We start from the raw sequence: 23,172 nt of genomic DNA on the forward strand, positions 1-23,172 counted from the left end.
AAAAGCAAAAAAACAAAAAAAAAACAGACAGAAATAAGGATGCAATCATTAAAATAGTTGCACCTACTGTTCTAATGACTGGATTCTTGTTGTCCACCATCAGCTCAAATTATTTATTGACAGGTAAATCCTTTTATCTACATTTAAATCACACATAAGCCGGTTCACTCAGATGTAATAGTCAGATGCTCAGGCTTCGTACATTGGCATTTCAGCATTGGTGCTTTTCTAATGTGTTTTAATATTTAAAAATTAAAGTGAGAAAATTGTGCAACATTTCTCCCTGAACAGGTCTCCACTCTATTTCACAGAAACTCAAATGTACACCCTACACCTAAAAGTGATCCGTTTCCCCAACACACGTTTTAAATGGGGGAGATGAGAGCAGGATGATTGTAAAAGTCACATTTGTGTGGGAAAAACAAACAAGCTCCACACAAAAAAGATGCAGACATAAATCCAAACCCAAGACCTTCTTTCTGTGAGGTCAAAGTGCTAACAACTGCACCACCGTGCTGTTCTCATTTCAGCCATATGACGCCAAATTCCCACTATGTTTTAAATAAATGTTAACCAGGATTGCCAGTCATCAAAACCTGCCACCTGGTTGGTGTGTAAAAGACCCAATAAGGAAACACAAAGCAGCCCAACTCCACCAAAGAAACATAAAAAAACATTGTAAGAAACACACACATACAGCATTTATCCTTCAAGGTGAGATCTTTATTCGGTTTCTGTCGACAACCCCGAAGAGGCTTTTATGTCAAGACCACTTTCAGAATTATTTCACACCCTGGAAGTTAAGCAGTGCATTTAAGTCAGGTGTTCCTCACAAATCATCTGGAGGGGATGGTTCCAGTTTCGACATGCCGCTGTTGTAGTTCTGGTGACCTCTGAGGGTGACTGGAGTATATTGTTTTCGGCAGCGCACTACTGCAGCTATGCTAACTGGTGCGTATCAGAGAATCTGTGTAGGTTATTGTGGAAACGCTGCCGCTTCTACAGCCACCAAGCTGCAAAAAGTTAAGACTGTGGTGTTTCTGCTGCGTGGCTTTGCATTAAAGTGAGCATTTTTAAAGACTACAAACACGTCTCTCTCTCCCTCTCGCTGTCTTCTAAAGCTTGAACTTCTCAAAGGCTTACCGCGGCACTAAAAGAATGCAAAATGTCAATGTGCTCAGCTGCTTCCCTGGAAGACGGTGGATGTCTTAGAGTTGTGAGTCCTGGTTTTTGTGGCATCCCGTGTTCTGCACTAACGTCGCAGAACATGTCCGATTCCAGTAATGAACTGTAAGCACAGAGAGTGTTTCAATAATTGCAGCATGCATCTGTTAAAGGCCGTCCATTTCATCTGTGAGCCGTGTCTTAACTGCGACCGAGGACTTGATCGGATTGAAAAAAAGTTCTTCCTTTCCTGCAACATGGCTTGTCAAACATATAAATTAGATTTCTGAGACAATAGCTGTCGGATTCCCCCCCTCTTGTAAAATAAATCATGCCATTCGTGGTATAATTAGTTGTAAAGGGCGAGGAAGTAGTGAGGTAAGGTCTACAAGTGAACAGCCAAATAAAGTGAGGACTTTAAGAAAAGGTTTTAAAATAGTGAATGAAAGGTAGTTTGTTTATAGTAAGGATAAAAAAGGAAAAAAAAACAGTCTGAACTCTGAACTAAGTCAGCTGTCATGCGTTCCTTGTCTTCTTTATAGTTCGTAGCACTACTTCCTATGTCACAGTCTCATGCTTATATAAACTTGAACACATTCATCTTTTAAATTTGCTCTGTTTGAACCCACAACTTCCTCGGGGGGCGTGGAGCGTGAAGGCATCTGGTGGGAGGGACGGCTTTAAAAAGCAGGAGATGGCCCCGGCTGTGGATTCTTAGTTCATCCAAACACGGGTCAGCTCACAGATTTGTCTGTTTTCATTAAACCTTCTTACATCTCCATGTGAGGGACCTCATACATCGACTGCTTCAATAACTTGGAAGGACGTCTCTTCGATTCCTCGTGCTTTCCTTCCGAGTTTTTCTCGTCTGTGAAGGTCCTCTCCGTGTCCTGCTGCTTCCCGCCTTTCGTCCAGTCCTGAGGCACAAGGATAATCTTGGGAGTGTCCCACAGACTCAGCCGACAGGCTTCGGCTTGACAGCATGCTACTTAAGCTGGACTGGCGGCCTCCTCTTGGATGGGTTTCAATTTCTACGCACACTTCGATATTTGTTCCTTCCCTGCTGTAAATCCATATTTTAAAAAAGTAAAATAAAAAATTTTTAGTTTGCAGATGCATTGAAAAATACCAGAAGATGCTCAATACTTACCTAAAAGTAGGCAATTGTGTTTCATCTAGTCTGCTGTCAGGCACACTTGCGACCTCGCAGTCAGACTGGCTGTCCTGCTGGGTGTATCCATGGCGTTTTGTGGCTTCATCCAATCCCACATATCTATCTAAGTCTGGGAGTAGAGTGCTCGTACTCGGTAGGACGCCCACTTCCTGTACACTGACTCTGACTTCCTGGACACTGGTGTCACTGAGGGCTGGGTTGTTCTGGCCCGTCCAGTGATCAGTGACTACATGAGAGAATAGAAGATCTATAAGAGAAGTTGAAACTAAATCAGGTGGGGCAGGAATAAGGAATTATGTGCTACTTTGTGTTGGTCTTCCACATAAAATTCTAGAAGAATTTACTCTTTTTTTTTTTTTACAATTCATGAATATACTATGCACTATGAAACATTGTGCACTCACAGCTTGCCAAGTCCTCCAGCTGTATCTTGTTGGTTTCAGGAGGGTCAGTCTGGGGTCGGCACCAGCCGTTCCTACAGAGCGACATGGGAACGACCCCATAGACATACGTCAGCATTAGCGGCACTCCCACACCTGAAAGACAACAAAGTAGGCGCCATTGAATTTGTGAAGCATTATCAAAGTAGGTTTATCAATCAAGTCAGAAAATCTGAACATCGTGCAACACATTGGCAGCATGGTTTTCCCATTTACGCTTCCTAAATTCCCACACTTTTTCATAATGGATAACTTGTTTGATTCTGTATGTTTTGTCCAGTGTTTTCCAAATAATTCTAATAAAAAGTAATTTTGTGGTTTACTCATACAAAAAGCAGGTCTCTGCATATCTACCAAGTGATTTTACAGAAGAGACAGTTCTGTCTTGCTCGTGTCATCGAGGTTATTCTGTATAAATAAGAAGTGAAATAAAGTAATTTTTGTTTACAGAATTATAATTTTATAAAATGTAGAAGTGTAACACAGGTTTATTTTTTTATTCTATGCAAACCAGCTTCCATCAAGGACAACGTGACAATGCAAAGTAAGATAAATTGGAAGTTAACATTCCTCAGAATAAATTGATTTTAGATTTGATAATAAACTTTGACTTGAACATTGCCTAGTGTAAGATGAAAAAAAAAGCGTAATATCTTTTTTTTTAATTATTTTGATCATTTTCAACAATTAAAACAGCTACACAAAACTAACAGAAGAGGGAGCCATTCCTTTCTAATCCTAAACTGGAAGCTTAAAGGAGATTTATTTTTTGTTTCTTTATCCTTTATGCAGTTTTATGAAACTGCAGCTAATAGATTAGCAGAAAATACTAACACAGCTTTGACACAGCAATAAAAGACGGGTGGACCGCCAGGCGAATCACACCGTAAATGTCAAATTACTTTTTGCATGTTTGATTTGTGCCCACTTGTTTTCAGAACCTTCAACAAAGTGCTTTCAGCAGGGGCCCCTCAATGCGATGATCAGCAACTTCACCATGCTGCCTGATTATGCAACTCAGTGCCGTGTGCGATAGGAATTTGGGAACACAAAGCTGAGCTCCAAATAAACAAAGGGACATCATTAACGCAGCCAGAACACTGGGTTGCTATTGACTCAGCAAGAGAGTGAGAGCAGGGTAGGAGAACAAACGAGCCAACCAAACAATTCAGAGACAGAGAGAGGAGAGAAAGAAGTGAACGTGTTGGATTTTAAGTGCGTCTCAGTCACAAAGTAAAAACAACAACACATTTTGTGAGCAAAATAAAAGTTGATCAGCAGCAACAACCCAAAATGCAAGAGGTGTTAATGGAAAAACATAAGGAGTCAGAAGCTGGGATGCAGACAGAGGATCAGAAGTAGGAGTAGAAAGCTGGTGCAGCTTCATTTTTTTTTTAAGTATGTGTTGCAATGGAAGATCACTCATTGTAATGCAAAGACTATTATGAAGATATGAAAATAATTTAAACATCAGCTTGTGAGAATTTATACAGCTCACATAGTCGTAGTCATGTGATTTATTTGTGATTGCAAATAAATCCAGGTATGAACCACTTTATTATGCTGTTGATTTTGAAGTTGGGGTATGGATTAAAAATGGTTTAGTTTACATCGACCCCACCTCTCGCCCGGAACGTTAGCTGGAGATAGGCACCAGCACCCCTCCTGACCCTACTAAGGGACAAGGGTGTATAGAAAATGGATGGATGGATGGATGGATGGATGGATGGATGGATGGATGGATGGATGGATGGATGGATGGATGGTTTACATCGACTACATTCTGATGATGACTACTGTTTAATTTATAGTTGATGTGGAAAAACCAAACAAACAGAAAAAATAGTATTTTGTTTAAGCTTATCAGATTTAGGGTTTAATACAGTATTTTTTAACAGTATATACAACTGGCCCATTTCAATAACACCAAAAAATGTAATACTTATCTTTAAGCATTTTTACTTACCCACTGTGACAGCTGCTATGACCGGCGACACAAACACGGACATCATCACCCCACTTGCCACAGTTAAGTAGTGCTTACTTCCTGAGATATTGTTTTTCTTGCAACGACCATGGACCTGGAAGGCAATAAATTAGAAACAAATTGCCTCATGGAAATTTAATTTGTTCCTTCTTGTTGTTCTCCATCTGGGCAACCACTTATCCAAATCCACTAACAAACTCCAGCAGAATACAAAAGAGGACAAACGGAAAAGCAGTCTGAGCTTGTCTTCAACTACCACTGTTATGTAGTAAGTGTATGATAAGTTGTTAAGCAACTGCTTAAATTCTTATTTTTCCAAAATAGCCTCTCAACAAATAGCCTTTGCCATTATTGCTTACCTTACGGCCCATGTAGATTGGTATACCCACTATGATGACTGGGATGGCGATGCCTGCTATAAGGGAGATGACCACAGGTGCTCCGAGCAACATGCCCACCTGCCATAGCACTTTTCGAGTTTGAGACCATGGCTTCTTCCCCCAAAATGTACATCCTGAGGGACTGAAACACACAAGACACACACAATTCAGCTCAATTCAAACATATTCTATTAATCCCCAAGGGAAATGAAATGTTGTAACTCAAGCCATCTAAGATCTTTTATTATCGATGGCAACTGCAGTGTATCTCCTGTAGAGGTCTGTCCTTCAGCAGATCTGAAGGAGCCTCTGACTGAGGACACTCTTGTTGTATTACTCTCTTGTGATCAGGATGTTCAGACCTTCCGATTATGTTCTTCTTGTTATGAAGCATCCCTGTTTGCTCAATCCTATCTAGAGGCTCCAGAGTAGTTCCCAGAAAAATCAGTGACCCTTAATCTGTCAAATAGTGAATGGTAAAGGTCCTGCGTTTGTACAGCGCTTTATCAGGTCCGAAGACTTCAGAGCACTCTAATAGTCACATCAGCAGTGACCTATTGATGCCAATGTGAACCTCTCAGCTGGCAAATCTATGGTCCAGAAATAAACAATGAATATATTAAAAACTGTTAAGATTAGCCCAGAAAGTGCAGCGTTTCACAATATTTTGAATCACAGTCACCATTACAATATTGGTGTGTGCAATATGGCAATCGTAAGGGACAGCTTGGACATAACATGGTAGGACGCTCTTGTTAAAGTGTTTAGACATTCACGCATTGGATATCAATAATATATATGGCCAGTTTGATGGTTTCTAACTGCCTTTACTGCTCACAAAGTATCCAAAACTGTAGAGAATTAGATGCTGGCATTCATGAAGAGTGGTGCAATGACAAAGAAATGCAGGTGGCAGCAAAATGGAGGTTAACCATAATTAGTATAACCATCCCAATCTGCAGAAATTTGCAGATTTTTTTGTTTCCTTATATCCCGCAGCCCTACAAAGGTCAACAAAATCCCTAGACTGTTTTTGCTGTTGTTTTTTTCCCCCAATATATTAGTTTTGTTCAACAATAAATTAAAAAAAAAACATACATTCACAAAACTATGTTGATTAGTTCATTTTCCATAAAATAGACAACCAGGATGTGCACAATCATACGGACACGTATTAAATCAATCAATTTACTGAAAATATCACAAACACGCCCTATTGAAGTTTTATTCTTGCGAAAACAAGTACAATAAATCACAGCAAATAACAAATTAATAATATCTTAGACGGCATGTCTCATTCTTTTCAATACTCCATTACTCATTCACTGTGTTTATATAGCCATTAATCATTTTTTATATCTATTTGTCTTCCAGAATTATCAACGGTGGGAGCAAATCTCAACATGTGATATAACTTTTGGTTAAAGTGTTTTTATTAGAGAAAAGACTAGGTTATTTTTAACACAGTTCTTTTGAAGGTGAGATCCCAACACTGGCCTAAATCGTGCTAATGCCTAATATCCAGCTTTAGTTTTGTGCTCTAATCATACATGGAGAAATTGTTAACTGACTAATCCTTTTCTGCGTAATTAAAGCAATAATTGGCTTGGAGGTTCAGGGGTGGCAACATAAAGGGCACAAACTGCACCTCAGGGCTATTTCTTGCAGTGTCTAATTGTTTCTCAGCAGCAAAAGTCACTTTGGGGAATTATAGTGAGCTATTATTATTGTTCTCTGTTGCACTGAACTAGCAGATTCACTGTGCGGTCCTTAAGACTGCACCCTTCAGCAAAACATTTACTGTAATTTGTTGCACACTCGAACAAAAGTGGTGTCGAGACATGCGGTGGTTGTAAATTTCTTTTACTTCCTTTTTTCTGAACATACAAACACGTTCATCGATCCGTGCGTTACACTCTAACGGTTACATTCGCCATCTTTCTTCTTCCTCTTCGAAACTTAGGACCCTTCAGACCCGAGGCTGCCCTAAGCGCCTGTTAGAAACTGATCACTGTCCAAACTTGTTTCACTCTCAGTCCGAATAGCTTCCAACATACACGTGAATATTCCGCTAAACATGGACAATGAAACAGTGCTTTTTAATAAAACAAAACATTCATAAGAACAGATAATAGACTCATATTTTACTGGAACAGGGGTGGGGGGTTCCTTGATCCAAAGTCCTCAGCAACTGATCCCCCACAAATTGCAATGCAAGAGACAAACAAGTAAGGAGGAGAAGGACAAGGGCAAGAGGATATCTGGAAGTGTTTCACGTCTAAAAGAGCTGACACATGCAGCCACCCTAAGTCAAAGAATTGAACACCGATGAAAAGATTACACAGCACCCACACATGTTTTCTCAGTAACGCTAAAATCGACCCCACCACAACGGAAATATGGTGGTGCATTAAGCAGGCTGAGTGATGGGAAGCTAGCAGCAGCTTCTTTCCAGGACTGAAAAATCAATGGAAAATTCAGTTTAAACCAATGCACCTTTTCTTTTGTTTTTTTTTTTTTTTTGAAACAATGTTGCTGACAGGCTTAATTTTTCAGCATAAACTGGATGTTTCCAAACACATCTGTTTGTTGTGATGATGATGATGGTCTACATAAATTATTCTTCAAGAAAAGAATACAATCACATCATGTTCTGCTAGAGTTTGAGTTGCACTTAACAAGCGAAGGAGAGAGATTCTATAATTACTAGAAGGGATGTTTTTGATGAATAAGTGGACTACTATACGAAACAAATTCAATAGCCTCATAATGTTGCTGTGACAGAAACTGTGAGGTATTTAATGTAATTACTCTTCCCAATGTTATAGTAGAGTACCTTACAATGGCAAATTGATACAGTCTGAAAGCCCTGTCCCTATAATGCACACTACATAGCACTGAAGAGCTTCATTTAATGCAGCACTTGTAGTAAATCAAAGGATTTGTACAATGTGAAACATTATAAAAGAGCGGAAGCCATATTTCAGCTATGAACTTCACTGAGCTCTCTCCGTGCATTAGATCATCTTAAACAGATTCAAACATAGTGTAAATTAGTCAGATAATAATTGTTTCGGATGGTTTGGGAGAAAATTGGGAAATAAATAAAACATAACGTTGGATTATATCTGTCAAAAAAAAAAAAGTGGATGCAGCATTGCCCATGAAGACTCGCAAATGTGTGAAGCTACCATCAAAGCAGATAAAACGTAGCAGTGATAAAAGCAGCCATCGGGTCGGTGTATTTTCCTGGGACATTTCCATTAAATTGATTCTGCCTGGTGTACTTTGCAAAAGAACTCAGACCCCTTGAACTTGTACATGTTTTTGATGCGCTACAACCACAAATCTTAATGCATTTTATGTGGATTTTATGTGACAGACCGACAGAAAGCAGTGCATAACTAAGAAAGATAAATCCAGTACAGGTATTGTACAAATGACCTTAGTGCAACCACCTGGCTTCAGATGTCCTCTAAAAAAACATAGTGAGTCAATATAGAGTTCATCTGAACACCAGAGCAAAATGAGGTCTTCTATCCACTTGGTGGGCGGGGGGGAGTTTTTAACATTTCAACTGATCAGATATTCTGTATATGCACAGTAAATTATGGACAGGTAACACAAATTCTTACATTTGTTTCTCGGACTGCAGAAGCTGGTGCAACTCTCAAGCGCTGTTAGGAATGGTGTGATGTAAATATCCTCACCAGAGGGGGGGATGTGTTAAAGACCCGTTGAAATCAGCTGCACACGTGATAATTTGTTGCTGCGCTAGACCTACGATGTGCTGCATGTGGTTCCCCGTACTGAGACGACGCGGAAATACCTGAGGTAGTGCACATCAGTGATCTCCTGCATACACAGCCAGCAGAACTGACAGGCACACACAGTGCAGTTCATGCGGTTACAGCTGCCATCATTAGTCTTCATGATGTAGGCGCCACAGCGAGGACATGCCTTTATCTCCTCTGCATCTGTAACAGAATAAATGCGGACAACAAGAACTTGACACGGCTACTTTCTGACCGCAAACAGATTCACTTTGTATCTTAATCTATCAATGAAGCAACTAGCAAATTTAAGAAAAAGCCATTTATGTAATTGCCTGTGCTACAGTGCGTATTTATTTTGCAGCGGAAACAAGCCTGTTAATTAAAGTGCCGTTCAACTTTATGACACTACAAGTGTATAACATTTAGAAATAAATTATATTTTACAAGCTGTTTGTTATCTATTTATATCAAGCAGGTTAAAAAAAATGTGCCCCTTTTTTAATATAAATATTTTTTAATATAAATATTCTTTAATGGTTTCCAGAGAGATTTTCAATCACCCCACATTACTGGAATAGGTTTTTATTTATTTACTTTAAGGTTTTTTGAATAGTGATGCATCAAAAACTTCTGTCTTGGTTTTACTGAATTTTAGAGCTGACACATATGAGGATGACGTACGACTTTTATATTACTGTGACACCACCTGAACGTAATCTACCACAGTAGGTGCCAAATAAGTGTGTCTAAACAAGTTGGTCCATGGGTCTGATTTTGTTTTCAATCTAAAGTCAGAAATGTGGAAAAAGAACCACAGTGATTTTTTTTGGGGGGGGGTCAGCATTTGAAGCTTTTCACTCATCATTGCCAGAGCAACCGATAATTGAAGAGGGCACATCCTAACTTTAAATTCTTACCACCCTTTCCAAACCAAGGACTCAACAGTCAAAATCTGCTTCCAAGCTTACCTCCTCCAGGTTCTTCATTGAAGACATACATTGCAGAGGCATCATTTCCACCTGAAGCGTGGCGGGCACGCTGACGCCGCGCCTGGTCGCACGTCTGGTTGGGGTGCCACAGCTGTCGACAGTGGTAGCAGAACTCCGTGTCGCATCCCTCACGGCCGCAACTCAGCTTGGGACACTCTGCGCAGCCGTAAGCTATGACCGCGTAGCTGTAATTCAGAAAAGGGACGCAATTTAATGCCAGCTCTACGTGTCTCATTTTGTTGCCCTAACGTTGTTGATGTTAAGCTCAAAGGCTCAAAGAAGTTGTGGAGGAATTTGATGTTTTATGAGAAGATAAGTAAGAGTGTTTAAAAGAGTATGTGATCATGGATCAAATGCTGGGGAATGTGAGCAATTTGAAAGCCAAACGTTTTTTTTTTGTTTTTTTTTTATCCTGCTGGCATTTTCAGCTCTGTGATGTATTCCAGTTTGACTGGATCAAACAGTTGGAGGCCACACACACACAAAAGAGGATAATTGCACTCCTGCAATAATCCTACTTTGGTATCAAACTCAGTCTGAATGGATTTTAAGTCTTAGCTGCATGCATAAAATGTATCCAGATATCACCGTCATCAAACAAACCAGCAGTTTCTGGATTACCTGGATCTAAGAGCAATCTTTTATGCGTTGCCATGCAAGCTGACGCCGCTTGCATGGTTGAATAAAGTGAAAATCAATCAACTAGCTCATGCTCTAAATGAAATCAGTATATTTAAGAAAACACAGAATTCATCTAAATTAAGCATAACACACCTTGTAATAGCAGTTGTACCTTACATGCCATGGCACCTATAAATTAAGAAATCCATCTGAGAATGTTAATCAATCAATTTATTATTTTTATTTATTTATTTATTTATTTATTTTAGTTGGTCATATTTTCAATATATGGGGCATTTTAACATCTGAAAAACACAGATTCAAGTGGAGATGGTTTCATAGCAACTCAAGGGACAGATGCAGTTAATTTCCAGGGAAGTACATGAAATATAATCTTGATCTGTAGCAACATTAATTGCATATTGTCTCCTTAAGCTACAAAAAACAGTTTGAACAAAGCTGACGGTGAACAGCTGTATAAGAGTCTGTGAGGTAGTTGAGGATTTGCATATCTTAAAAGATGCAAAGAGTTTTTACAAAAATGAAGGTTTAGTTCATAGGAAAAAAATATATAGATATATATGTCTATGTTTTGATACATTTGTAATTTCTGTGAGGTGGTAATCACAAAACCCACCAAAGCAGTACCAGGCTTTCAACAAAAAAAATCTGCACAAACAAAAAATAAAATGCTAAAACATGGATCGTAGGTCATAAAATTAACTTAAAATTGAACTATAAATCACTATTCTTTAAAAAGACTGCTTTATATTTATATCATTCTTAACAGTTAGTGAGTTAGTCAGATAGTATTTTTCCTTTTCTGATTATTTCTGGCATCATGGTTTCTTCTGGTATTTAAAAAATGTTCTGTATGTATATGTATGGTTTTCCAGAGATCTATTCAGCAGAATGTTCAGCCTACATATCCATTGATTATTACACAAGTAACTGATTTTCCTAGATGTGTACTTATATAAATAATTAAATGCTTATCTTTTCGTTCTTAGATGTCTATTATTCTGTCAAACAATGTGAATATATTCACTTTATGCAATACCGAAATTGCCTGTTTCACTTTTTCTTTAGGCATTCTTTAAATAGCAGCCTGTCAATGTGACACATATTTTCCTATAGCATGGGCTGCCTCAAGCTGTCATTATGTGTGGAAACCCCACTGTGCAGATCCATTGTTTGTAACTGAAAGATTTATAGACCTTCAGGCGGATTAACCCCAAAAATGATGAAACGTATACAGTGGTATGAATAAAAACCAAAAATATTTTTTAATGTTCAGCGGGAAACATTGGAGGACCTGGAGAATGCTGGGAACCTAATTTGTAAAAAAAAAAAAAAAAAAAAATTCTTAATAAAATGGGGGTGCTTTGAAACAAAATATAAACACATTGTGAGAGGCTAATAAACAGTGATATATTGTAACCAGTGTTTTTGTATAAAAATGCATTTTCGGCTGTGTCTTGTGTGTAGTTTACTGCATCACATACTTCAGGTTCATTGATTATTTTTCCCCATTCATTCATTCATCAAAGCCAGGCGCTGAGGCCTGTGGTAGTCCTGAGCCCCAAGTGCTTCTGTGCTTCTGTGCTTCTGACTCCTGGGTATGGACCTATCTTGTTACCCATCTATTCTTATTAAGGCTGCACAGCAATAGATCAGTGTCAGTGGTTCCTTCAAACAGCTGCAAAGATAAGAGTTAAATCAGATCAACTAGTGATGCGCTCTGTTAAATATGTCCTCATTGAGGTAAAAAAAAAAAATAAAAGTCCAATCAACAATTCCTCTCTGCATGAAGTTTTCGCTGAGCTTCATGCCTCCTATGGGAGCCAGGGTAGAATATTTATATAAGTTTGATCAGAGTTGTTAAAAAATTCTTACAGTTTTTTGTTTTAGGTTCTCCACATGCACTATTTTTGAGCTTTATGAGTTAATCAGGACAAGAAAATTATAGCAAATCACATTCATAAACAAACTCCTACTTCTTTTCCATTTCCGAATTCTACATACAGAAATATATGAAGAAGAAAAAATTGATTGCTGAGTTTCAGCTGTTTAATCAATGAATTATGAAAAAACAGAATGATGTGGTTGGCTTCCAGTCCAGGTGTGGCAAAGGTCAATGCCATTTTTTGTTTTTGTTTTGTTTGATTAGATGTACTTTAAAATGTTTTTGTGTGTTTTGCTCCTTTTAGGTTTTTATTTTAGGGTTCTCTTGTACTGTAAAACTAGACTCTCATCAAATCCAATACTTAAATTCTGTATGTAAATATAGTTGCACATGGTGTGCACTTGGTTGCTTTTCAGAGATTATTGATGTGATGATCGTCAGGCCTCTGCTCTCACCTGCAGTCAGGTGCCGGGCACCAGCGCGTATCTGGGTCAGCGGCCAAAAAGCGCCTCAACTGGAACTCCTCGAATCTCTCCAGCAGTGCCCGGTCATCCAGGATGGCGCGGACATCCAGCGGCGCCAGAGCTTCAGGGCACTGCGGGCACGCGATGCTCACCCTGCTCTCGGATATCTCGATGCGGAGGTACTGGCGGAGGCAGTCGGAGCACGCCCGATGCGAACAGGAGCTGAGGCGCGGGAAGTGGAAGCGCGGCTGGCTGAGCAGGCACAGCGGACACTCCTCCAGGTGTTCATCCAGCAGCTGCTCCTGGCTGGACGAGGACAGGGAGAGGACGCCGGTGGAGCCGCTGCTGGCCCCGCCCCCACACGCCTCTGTGGCGGTGCTGGCCTTTCCCGCCTCTGCTGCAGCTTGCAAACTTGATTCTTCTGCTCCCTCTGCTAAAGAAGCTCCTGATTTTCCAGCATCTACTGCCGTGAGGCTGATGTCCTGAGAAAAGGATAAAGAATTTTACCTACAAATCTAACCACGCGTTCCAAAGGCAGTGTACTTATTGTTTGTGCTGTTACTGAATGCATGTTCGATTTACTGTTCCTTGGCAACATCATTTCTAGAAATTTCCAACTAATTACTAGTCTAGGGATCTGTTTTGGCAGTTGCCCTTGGACACTATCCATGGTAAGCACCAGAAAATGGATGAGGTCACTGAGGGGCCAGATAATAAAACAAACATCCTAATTGGTTTGCGAATTACCTGGATGAGAATTAAATAAACCTGATAATAAATCCAAAGATTTGAGCTCTAGACTTGGTATTTAAACATCTTCCCCACAGTGATTTGCAGAATTACTCTTATACTTTGCACTTTTTCAAATGTTGTCAACATAAATTGCACGTTTTATGTGTTAGATGAACACATAGGATAGCATAATTGTGAAATGGAAGGACATTTTTTTTAACTGAAAACCTAAATTAGAAGAAGAATACCTATTCTTCTTTACAAAAACACATTAGTCGCACTGGATGGAGACTTCCTTGAATGTTCAGGTTTTGCCACACATTCTCAATTGTATTCAGATCTGGACTTTGACTCGGCCATTCTACCACAAGAATATGTGCTGATCTAAACCATTTTGTTGTACTCCTCTAGACTCCAATGGATTTTCAATCAGGATGTCCACCCTCTTTCCCATTGCTTCTAACCAAACTCCCTGTCCCTGCTGAAGAATGGCATCCAAACACTATTTCCTGTAGATGGCAACTAAAAACATAACTTCTTATTTATTCTTTTTCTTTTTCAATAACTGTTTCTTCTTTCTTCTTTCATCCAGGCCTCCAAAGTGATTTTTTTTTTTTAATCTGAAGAAGATGCATTGAACAAAAAGCAAAAATGTGTTCCCGGCTTAAATAAATATTTATAAACGCCGCAGACATTTTTCAGATGCTCCAGCCTCACCTGCTCTGGGTGCGTGCTCGGAGTCAGAGTTATAGACACCTCTTCTTTCGGCCAGGGCTCCGCAGACCTCTCAGGCTTCGGCTCCGATTTGGGCTTGCGGCTGAAAAAGTTGAGGAAGCTCAAAGGCCCGGTCTGTTGCTTGGGCCTCTTCATGTTTCGGGCCTTGAGCGGGAGCGGCAGCAGCTGAGGATAGCAGACCTACAACCATGAGCAGGGTGCGGGACGGGAAAGCGGCAGCGCGCCTTTTGTTTAATCTGCGTGTGGGCAGATGAGCAGTGAGAGCTCTCACGGATCAGAGTCTTGGAGCTGGACAGCTATTTTGCTATTTGAGCAAAGAGGAGCGGGGGAGATGGAGAGCGAGAGACTGAAGAGGAGGTAATCCCTGCCTGAGGGGAACATTGCTAATTTGGTGCTTTTTCAGAGGGCTGATCATGTGGTTTATGTTTCCTCCTCTGCGCTTCCTCCTGAACTGAAATTCACATGGTTAAAATTAGCCCTCAACTGTCCACCACCTCGAGCTGAGGTCTCCTTTGGAGCATCGACAGTCCTTTTCCCTGCAGAAAGAAAAATACAAGTAGCATGAAAACAAATCTGAAGTGAGAGCATCATCTGCACAGCACATCACATTTCAGTATCACTGAGTTAATTTAGAATTAAAGAACATTTCTTAGGTTTATGCAACTTCATACTCATTTTTTATTGCTCAAGTCCTTTTTTAAGACTTTCTCAGTCTGTACTGCAAGTTGTTTATGTATGTCAATTTATACTACTGAAACTAATGGGCAACGGTAGTGCAAACCCCCCATCACACTCTGAAACATTGCGAAATGATGATGATCTAAACCACAATATGAAACAAAAGTCATCCAGAAGAGCGCCTAAGAAACACAAAGGCAAACGATGAAAAGCCAGATAGCTTGTCTGCCAAAACATAAACTGCACATTGTGAAGCCGGACTAAACTAGTCATTACTGACCAGAACAAATCCGAAGGCTGTAAATCAGAGGAGCTTTCCACAAAGATGTTACATCTGCTCTGCAGACGAATGGGCTGGAAGTGGATCCAGGGGACGCTCAACACGATGTGTTTGCTTCACAAAACCATCCCAGAAGGTCTCCGTGGAAAAAAAATGTGACCGCGGTGATAGTTTTCTTCTCACCAAAACTCTAAATCTCTTGGTCTCGGGTGACTGATTATAAGGAATATAGCAAGGTCACGGTTCCCAAGTTTCTGTCACATCAATTCTGCTCTTTAAAAGACGCTTTAACGAGATGCCAGAGAAACTGCAGGAATAATCAGAATTTTCCTCCGCAGCATGGAGAACAGATTGCCGTAGAGCTCCATGTTGTTGTTGTTGGTCAACAAAATAAAGGAAGGATACAACCCTTTTTCTTTAGAGCTGCAGACAGTCTTATGTAAACAAGCCGAGGCCTAACCAGCCAACAAATAACCCGTGGGATAACAATAGAGAAAAATACCAGAAAAGTCTGCAATTCAAGCTGAAGTACTTTGTTTTTGGGATCACCGCACTATGATCTACCCATCATTATGTCTCAAGACTTGCGAAATAAGGTCACGGCCAATGAGACACACGTAGCAGACGGACGAGAGCTCAGACCAGCTGACAGAGAGCACTGAGAGACGACAGAGCAGAGACAAGGCAGCAGAGCTGGCCAAGAAAGCTCGCTCTCTCCATCAGGCAGCAGTGAGCTTTTATAATCAGGCCCAAAGAGCAAAGAGAGAATGATGTGATTCACAAAACTCCGGACCAATTAAAATGGCTGTCGCCATGGCACCGCGTTGGACCGGACAATGGAATAAGCCACGAAATCTGAGATAATTAAAGGTTATCACCTATTTCAAGGTCTATTATGTCATGTTGTGTGATTCCGTAATTGAGGTGAAGTACAAATCTTGGATCTTCAAGGAAAAAATGTTTACATCAAAACTTTTTGGAAAGCTGTTGCTTTAGGTGTTCTGATGTTTTACCGCGATACTGAATGCGACTGAGATTAGACATGTATTTCCGTAGCAGTGCTGTGGATAAGCTAAAAAATCACCATAAACAGCAGGCTCTTCCTGGAGAAGCGCATCATTGTACATATAATTTTGAGTTGCTCCCTTAAAGTTGGCACCATAAACAGATGGTTAAGTGCCGATATTTTAGATGCATGTTTTTCCGACATCTGGAAATACTATCTGACCAATGACCACACAGCAACGAACACATGATGAACCAGGAAGAGCACTGAGTGTAGTTCTGTTAACACATTGTGACTTAAGTTTCTGGGTCTATATTATTGAAATTATTGTCATTTTAATCTTCCAAATATTTGATCAGAAATGTTTTCTGTTGTATCTATGTGCCCTTCTCAGCAAAGCTGTGTCAGACGCATTTTGCACTTGCAAGAAGCAAGAGAGTAATTTACTTAATGGTATGCAAACGAGCAGATTTGAACTATAGTTATTTGAGAAATGTCTGATACTGATACAAAATGTGCCAACATGAGCTGGAAATCAGATCTTTTCAAATACTTAATCAATTTGAACTTTTACTAAGAACTGTAACTGTATGTTGTAAATTTTAGTCATCATCTCTCAAGATCACATCACTATATTCAGGAAATTTGGGAACTGTCACAGAATATATATATATATATATATATATATATATATATATATATATATATATATATATATAGAAGATCCTGAACCTAAAATCATTGTATTTTAGGTTCAGGTATAAACTCTAGCAATGTCCCATGTCACTGCTGACATGATCATCTTCCAGGTATCGGTGCGATTTCTCAAAGTGTTATTAACCAGATGACGGGGCAGAACAAGCAAGCTGTTATAAGATTTATCTATTTATTTTGAACAGACAATAAAAAATGTAAAAACAAAAATCCCTGCCTTCTGTGAGCCATTCCTCAGACAGCTGAGGGAAGCAGCATTAACAGCAGAAACAGGGATGCAGCTCAGACAGAGGAGCAGAGCCCAACTGTGGATAAATGGTTTTCCTTTACCTTGAATGGTTAGGAGCCATTCCTACATCTGTTTAGACAATCACACTTAGCGCTCTGCAAGCAAGTCTCTGTGCTTCAGTGCAAATGTGTTCCAGGTTTTAAAATCTAATTCTTTTTCCTAAGGTTTTTGTTTGGGGGGGGGGGGGGGGTCACTCACCACATTCCTTCATCTCTTATAATCTCAGAACATCTGTGGCACAAAAACTTTTATAGTTAATGTTTTCCGAAACATAATAGTACGTTAGTTGTGCCTAAACCTAGAATATTTTGAACATAAATCAAACGTGTTGGGGCCCGGAACCGTGTTGAGTTACTCTCATGGAGGGAGACGCAGTCATAATGGGTTTTCCTGCTCCAGATGTTCTTCTAGCCCCAACACTTTTAGAAGTTTTTATGTTCCTCTCATTAATGTTACTATCAGCAGGAATTGCAGTATTAGTGGGGAGGGAGAAGAAGAAGAAAAACAAAACAAAACAAAAATTTTAAAAAGCATTGATTGGCACACTTGCTTCACATTTCTCTCAGCAGCTGTGACTGGGAGGGTTGGCAGAGAAAATAAGGTCCAAAAACGTCGAAGCCAAAACTCTTTTTGCTTTTCCATATTTACTGTTTCCATCGTATGCTGAAAAATATGTTTTAAAAGTGCTACATCAAATGTACTCGCTGATAAAGTAAATTATCAGCAAGTAAATTACTTTACTTACTGATTCAAAGAATTATCAGTTTTTGAAATGTATTTCAAAAACGTTCTTTAAAAAGTCATTCTGAGCCAATTTTCTGGGGTAAAATTCCCCTTTTACGGAAACATTTTCTTTACCTGTTCCTGATGTTGCTCGGACTAAAGGCTTTGCTAGCCAAAGTTAAGAGACATATGAATAGAAAAGAGGGAAAAGAAAGAAACATAACTCCTGGTAAACACACTGATTAAGATTCAAATTAATCTAGGCTCATAATGCATTCACATATCAAGATTTCTGCAGGTTTTGACTGCATCGTAATGACCAGTTCAGTTTGTAAATCGGTGGAATTTTAGTGTATTTTACTAGCCTCTTCTTTCTGCCATCTCTAGTTGATTTCTGTCGAACAAACCTGACTCAGAGACACCTAATCATCCTAATCATCGACAGTCTATGTTTTGAGCTGCCTTTGCTCATTTCGGCAGCTAACTTCATAGTTTACTTACTCTTCATTAAGACAGGCTAAATTGATAAATGCGACAATGTAACTTATATTTTACTTTAAACTAATAAAAGAAAAATGACTAGACACAAGAAGCATAAAAACTAGAGTAACTCAGAAAAGAACTAAAACTTTGGAACTAACTTCCTTTGGAGACCAGACAAATACTTCTTTTTTTTTATCTGCTTTTGTTTAATTTTGCTTTGTGAACTTTTATTTCATTTCCTGCGTGTTGAAGCACTTTGCGATTTTTATCTTGAAAGGTGCTCTATATAAAAAAAAAAAGTTTTACTTTTTCACATCATTACACAACATAAAAGAGCAGCTTGTAGTCATACTGTATTCTTGGATATGATTCAGTATGTCGTTTCGGAACAGGCAGCACAGACTCGGACATGATTCATCAGAAAACATTACAGGCAAAAACAGAAAGAAAAAAAAAACGAAAGAGCAAATGTTTTCATATGTAAAGAAAAAAATCGGACAATTTCATACAAAAGCAACTTTCTTTTAACACAAGAGAGACAATGCCTTTGGGGAAGTGGAAGAAATGAACGTTCCATTAAAATCACCTGATTGACATCTAATGCAGCTGCAAGTCACTCATTAAGTAAAGACTAAAGGACTAAAAAAAAAAAACTCCAAAGATTCTAAAGAGTAAAAACGAAGCATTGTTTAAAAAGAACTCCACTGTTTTATTTGTCTTGTTCCTCAAACCTGTTCTAATTGTTAAGCTTCTCATACTTTTACTACTTATAAGAATTGGATGGTAGAAGCAAAAGAACACAGACTAACTTAAAACAATATATTGAAGTGCAAGAGGGTGAAAACACCTGCATCTGTGTAAGCAGGATGCCATTTCAGGTCATGCATAATGTAAAATGCTTACAGCAAAATTCTCATAGGGGCTTGTGGAAATAAGGTTTCTAAATTGCACAACTCTGAATACTAAATGCACAGAACATATGTTATTGCGAGTGCTGAAAAAGGACAATGACAGATGGGATTGTTACACAATCTGAATTCTGCCCCGAAGCTGCTCGTCCTCCTCAGAAATCCCTGCCACCCCTTCAAAGGGAAAAGAAACAGTTTTCTGGCTTTTCTCTTGACCTCCTCTCTTTACAGCAGCTTTTTTTTCTTTTCTTTTCTTTCGTCCATTTTGACACCTGTTAATGACGAAGTTGCTTTTGAATCTGAGGGCCATGTTTGCAGCCTCAGAAGAGGGAAACCCGTTGGCATTTAAAAATATCTGTGCGCTGGACAGATGCCCACAGCAGCAATGCGGGTTTTAGAAGCATGAGAATGACCTCAGCCTACACACACACACACACACACACACACACACACACACACACACACACACACACACACACACGCATGCTTCCAGAGGAATTCCTGACCAAAACACACAGCTCCACTCTGAAAGCCTGTAGTTATATGTTGCTTTGGAAGCTATTAAGTAACCATTTCCAAGAAATTATGTTGAAATACTGCCTATTATTAATGTGTTTTGAATTATGAAAATGTACAAAAAGGGCGGCAGTCCTTCCAAACTTTTTGATATATTTAATTATACAATTTATGTCCAAAATTCTCTTTAACCAGGCCTATGTGAGCAGAAGGCTATACAGGACGTGCAGCTTTAGATACAATGAGTTATAATAGCACACCGACAAAAATCAGCCCTTCAGAGCCTCCTCGCGTATTTCAAAGTTATTGTCCTGTTTTATAAAAAAAATTTTTTTGAATGATTTACGAAGGGGTTTGTCCAGCGCATCAGCGTGCTGTTGCAGGGAGTGGCATGTTTAACAGGCGATGCACAGTCGCATTCACCTCTACCTCCATTGCAACCCACATGGACTCGGCAGAAAACAACAACAAACCCGTCCGATTGCGCATCCTAATGATATCCTCCGCAGCGGATCAAACTTAAATCATTTCCATTGCGTAAAAATGGCGTTTTCTTACCTTTTTTATTTTTTTATTTTTTTATCTCCCCCCCTATGCAGCGCGTCTTTCTCTTATGCAGCGTACACGATCCACAACTGGCTCCTCCCCATCCAGGAGCGAACAGTAGCACAGATACCGTCTCCTCCTCTTTGCTGCCGCACAAAGAGCGGATCATGGGATGGACAAAGCTGCAGAGTGGAGGGGGTAAGGGGACGGAGGGGGGGGCGGGTACGGTGGTCAGCCCGAGAAGGAGAGGGTGTCTTCGAGCCAGTCTAGCGGTGGCAACCCCGGTGGCTTTTGCACACTGCAGTGACAGCAGCCTGAAAAGTGACGCAGAATCCCAGGATCCCCTATTTATAATTCCCACACCGGCCCCATAACAAAACGCTCTGAACCCCACAGACTGCTGTATGCCTGCTGTTCCAAAAATAGCAACCGCATTGCTGAAGTTTTGACACCCCTTGAGCCTTTTCACATTTTTTGTTTTATTACTGCCAACTTTTCAAATGTTATCTTAGGCTAACACAGCACAGCACAGTTCTGAAGTGGAAGAAAAAAATATGGTTTTATTACAAATAAATAGATATATTAAAATGTAAAAAAAACAAAGACATATTCGATGTGTTACTTATCCTACAGAGTCAGAAGCATAAGCAAAGTAAGCTACTGCTTAGGGCCCACAGGCTACAGCAGAGGGACCTCAAGATGACTTCTCATTTTACAGAATGACCTCAAACTCTTCCTCTATGTTTCACACATCAAAATAGCATTACATGGGCTCTTCTAAGCTGGTTTGTGTGGTTATGCTTGTCAGTTAAGTTCCCCTTACCAGTAAGGGGATGTTAACGCTGAGAATTTTAAGAAACACAGACTCTTTACAAATTCTGATAAACCTTCACCCCTGCTATCCTTCAGTTGTTCAAACCAGACCAAATTTAGTCAGTACTTGATCATTTTGCAGTTGACGATGTGTTCAAAGTTCTTGCAGTGTTCTACACTCCCCCCCCCCCCCCCCCCCCCCCCCCCCCCCCACTTTCAAGTCTCGCTGATAAGCTCTTGTTCAGTTTTTTTTATCTGTAGTGTTTGTCTCTGACCTACCACAGATAACAGGAGTTGTTGCAATGCTATCTATAATAAGAGCATTTTAGTACAAACAGCAAAGTAGCAATGTTACAAATACACTCCAAGTCATAAGACTTACAAGATGTTTGTATTAAATTATTTTGTATTGAACAATTTTCAAAGAAGTTAAAAATAAAAAAAAGGTCTAGTGTGTTGTTCTTGAGATAGTTTGTTAATTAATATAATTACCAAACTAATTTCAAGGTGACTTAATCCAGACATAATTTAATTTGAGAATTGATTTACTTATTTTGAAAATTATAAACAAACACTTACAAAAGTGATTTTACAGATCTATTTTTACAGTAATTTTTTCCAAGTGTAAAGCCATCTTTGCAAGACCTTTGACCTTCACTGCATAACTTTAAGACATTGATATGCTGCACTTTAGTAGGTTTAAATAGAATTAAATCTATAATATGTTTATATTTTTGAGGTTTGCCTACCCGATGTGTGCTATATATTATATCATTCACAAATTCCCCTAATCTCATTTGACCAAAATATTAACATTAGTAAACAGATGTTGGGGGAAAGCCGTCGGGAATGTTTTTAGTATCGGAAACAAAATGTTGGTGCACAATAGTCAAGATTCATGCCGCCAGGAAAATCAAAACATCCGGTTTGAACCACAAACCTTCAAAATAAAAGACGTAACCATAGCGAACATAACAAATGTGAGGACGAAGCACTTGCCAGGTAAGAACAAAATCTAACTTTTTGAGCTACAAGGCTACGTGTTAAAGAGAAAGTGAGAAAAGTGAGAATTAATGAGAAAATGTGCGGAGTTGCATCCTGAATAATTACCAGTATACGGCTATTATTATTCTATTGGCCATTCTTTGGCCAAATAGAATGGCTATAGTCATTCTGTTTGACTATAGCCAGAAGTCAAATAGAATGACTGAGGTAAAAGCATAATCATGTTAGAATGACCTAGTCAAAGTTCAGACTAAAGTCCAATTCGACTTAAATATTAACGTTTCTATAAGACCTGGTCCTTGTTTTACAAATAAAGTGTACAAATATTAGTCTGCAGTTGTGTAAAGTTGGTAGGGAATTATCAAGACGAGAAGATTGAGAGTTGTAATTGCAGTTAAAAGTAGATTTCTAAAGCTTTTGACTCAGGGAGGATGAGTACCACGTTCTACAAATGTTTAGTATAGAACATTTTAAAAATCACATATTAAACACATATTCTACATCACCCCCAAAGTAAAACATTATGGTAGCTGCATTATGCCGTAAAGATGCTCAACTTCAACAGGAACACATAGAAATATTATTGAAATTGCTAATTGTAATATGACAAAATATGAAAAAGTTTGAGACAAATAAATGCACATAAAATGCACTCTAAATTTGATGATGGGTAATATGGATTAAGGGTGTTAAATGTATATAAGTAGAATTATGAGATTTTTGTCTGGACTAATGTATTACTCTAATAGATTTACCATCTTATTTTTCACGTTGGCAGAAGGTACGAAAATTACTATTTCAGTTCTTAACCTATTTCAGGTTAAGAACTGAAGAATAAACTAT

General features: G+C 39.2%; 1 protein-coding gene across 3 annotated transcripts; it reads right to left on the minus strand.

Moving 5' to 3' along the window:
• Nucleotides 1-701: 701 nt before the first annotated feature.
• Nucleotides 702-20,721, minus strand: LOC103457620 (E3 ubiquitin-protein ligase RNF19A). Of its 3 annotated transcripts, none has more exons than XM_008397909.2 (10): nucleotides 20,524-20,721; nucleotides 14,351-14,904; nucleotides 12,893-13,383; nucleotides 9,890-10,095; nucleotides 8,975-9,122; nucleotides 5,125-5,287; nucleotides 4,745-4,859; nucleotides 2,743-2,874; nucleotides 2,315-2,585; nucleotides 702-2,224 (listed from the first exon to the last, which is right to left on the minus strand). In XM_008397909.2, the coding sequence occupies exons 2-10, from the start codon at nucleotides 14,501-14,503 to the stop codon at nucleotides 1,957-1,959; spliced, it is 1,947 nt and encodes a 648-aa protein (XP_008396131.1). In that variant the 5' UTR covers nucleotides 14,504-14,904; nucleotides 20,524-20,721; the 3' UTR covers nucleotides 702-1,956. The 3 variants fall into 3 exon arrangements, with proteins under 3 accessions (XP_008396131.1, XP_008396132.1, XP_008396129.1); XM_008397910.2 differs by having other exon boundaries at nucleotides 702-2,227; nucleotides 2,315-2,564; nucleotides 20,524-20,720; XM_008397907.2 differs by having other exon boundaries at nucleotides 702-2,227; nucleotides 20,524-20,719.
• Nucleotides 20,722-23,172: the final 2,451 nt, after the last annotated feature.

This window comes from Poecilia reticulata, linkage group LG21 (assembly GCF_000633615.1).
Source record: "Poecilia reticulata strain Guanapo linkage group LG21, Guppy_female_1.0+MT, whole genome shotgun sequence".
Lineage (NCBI taxonomy): Eukaryota > Metazoa > Chordata > Actinopteri > Cyprinodontiformes > Poeciliidae > Poecilia > Poecilia reticulata.

Coding starts and splice junctions, on each gene's coding strand:
- LOC103457620 (XM_008397907.2), bottom strand. CDS start 14,503: ATGAAGAGGCCCAAGCAACAGACCGGGCCTTTGAGCTTCCTCAACTTT. Junction 9,123..9,889: donor CAATGAAGAACCTGGAGGAG/GTAAGCTTGGAA, acceptor ATTCTGTTACAG/ATGCAGAGGAGATAAAGGCA. Junction 2,586..2,742: donor GCTGGAGGACTTGGCAAGCT/GTGAGTGCACAA, acceptor CTTCTCTTATAG/ATCTTCTATTCTCTCATGTA.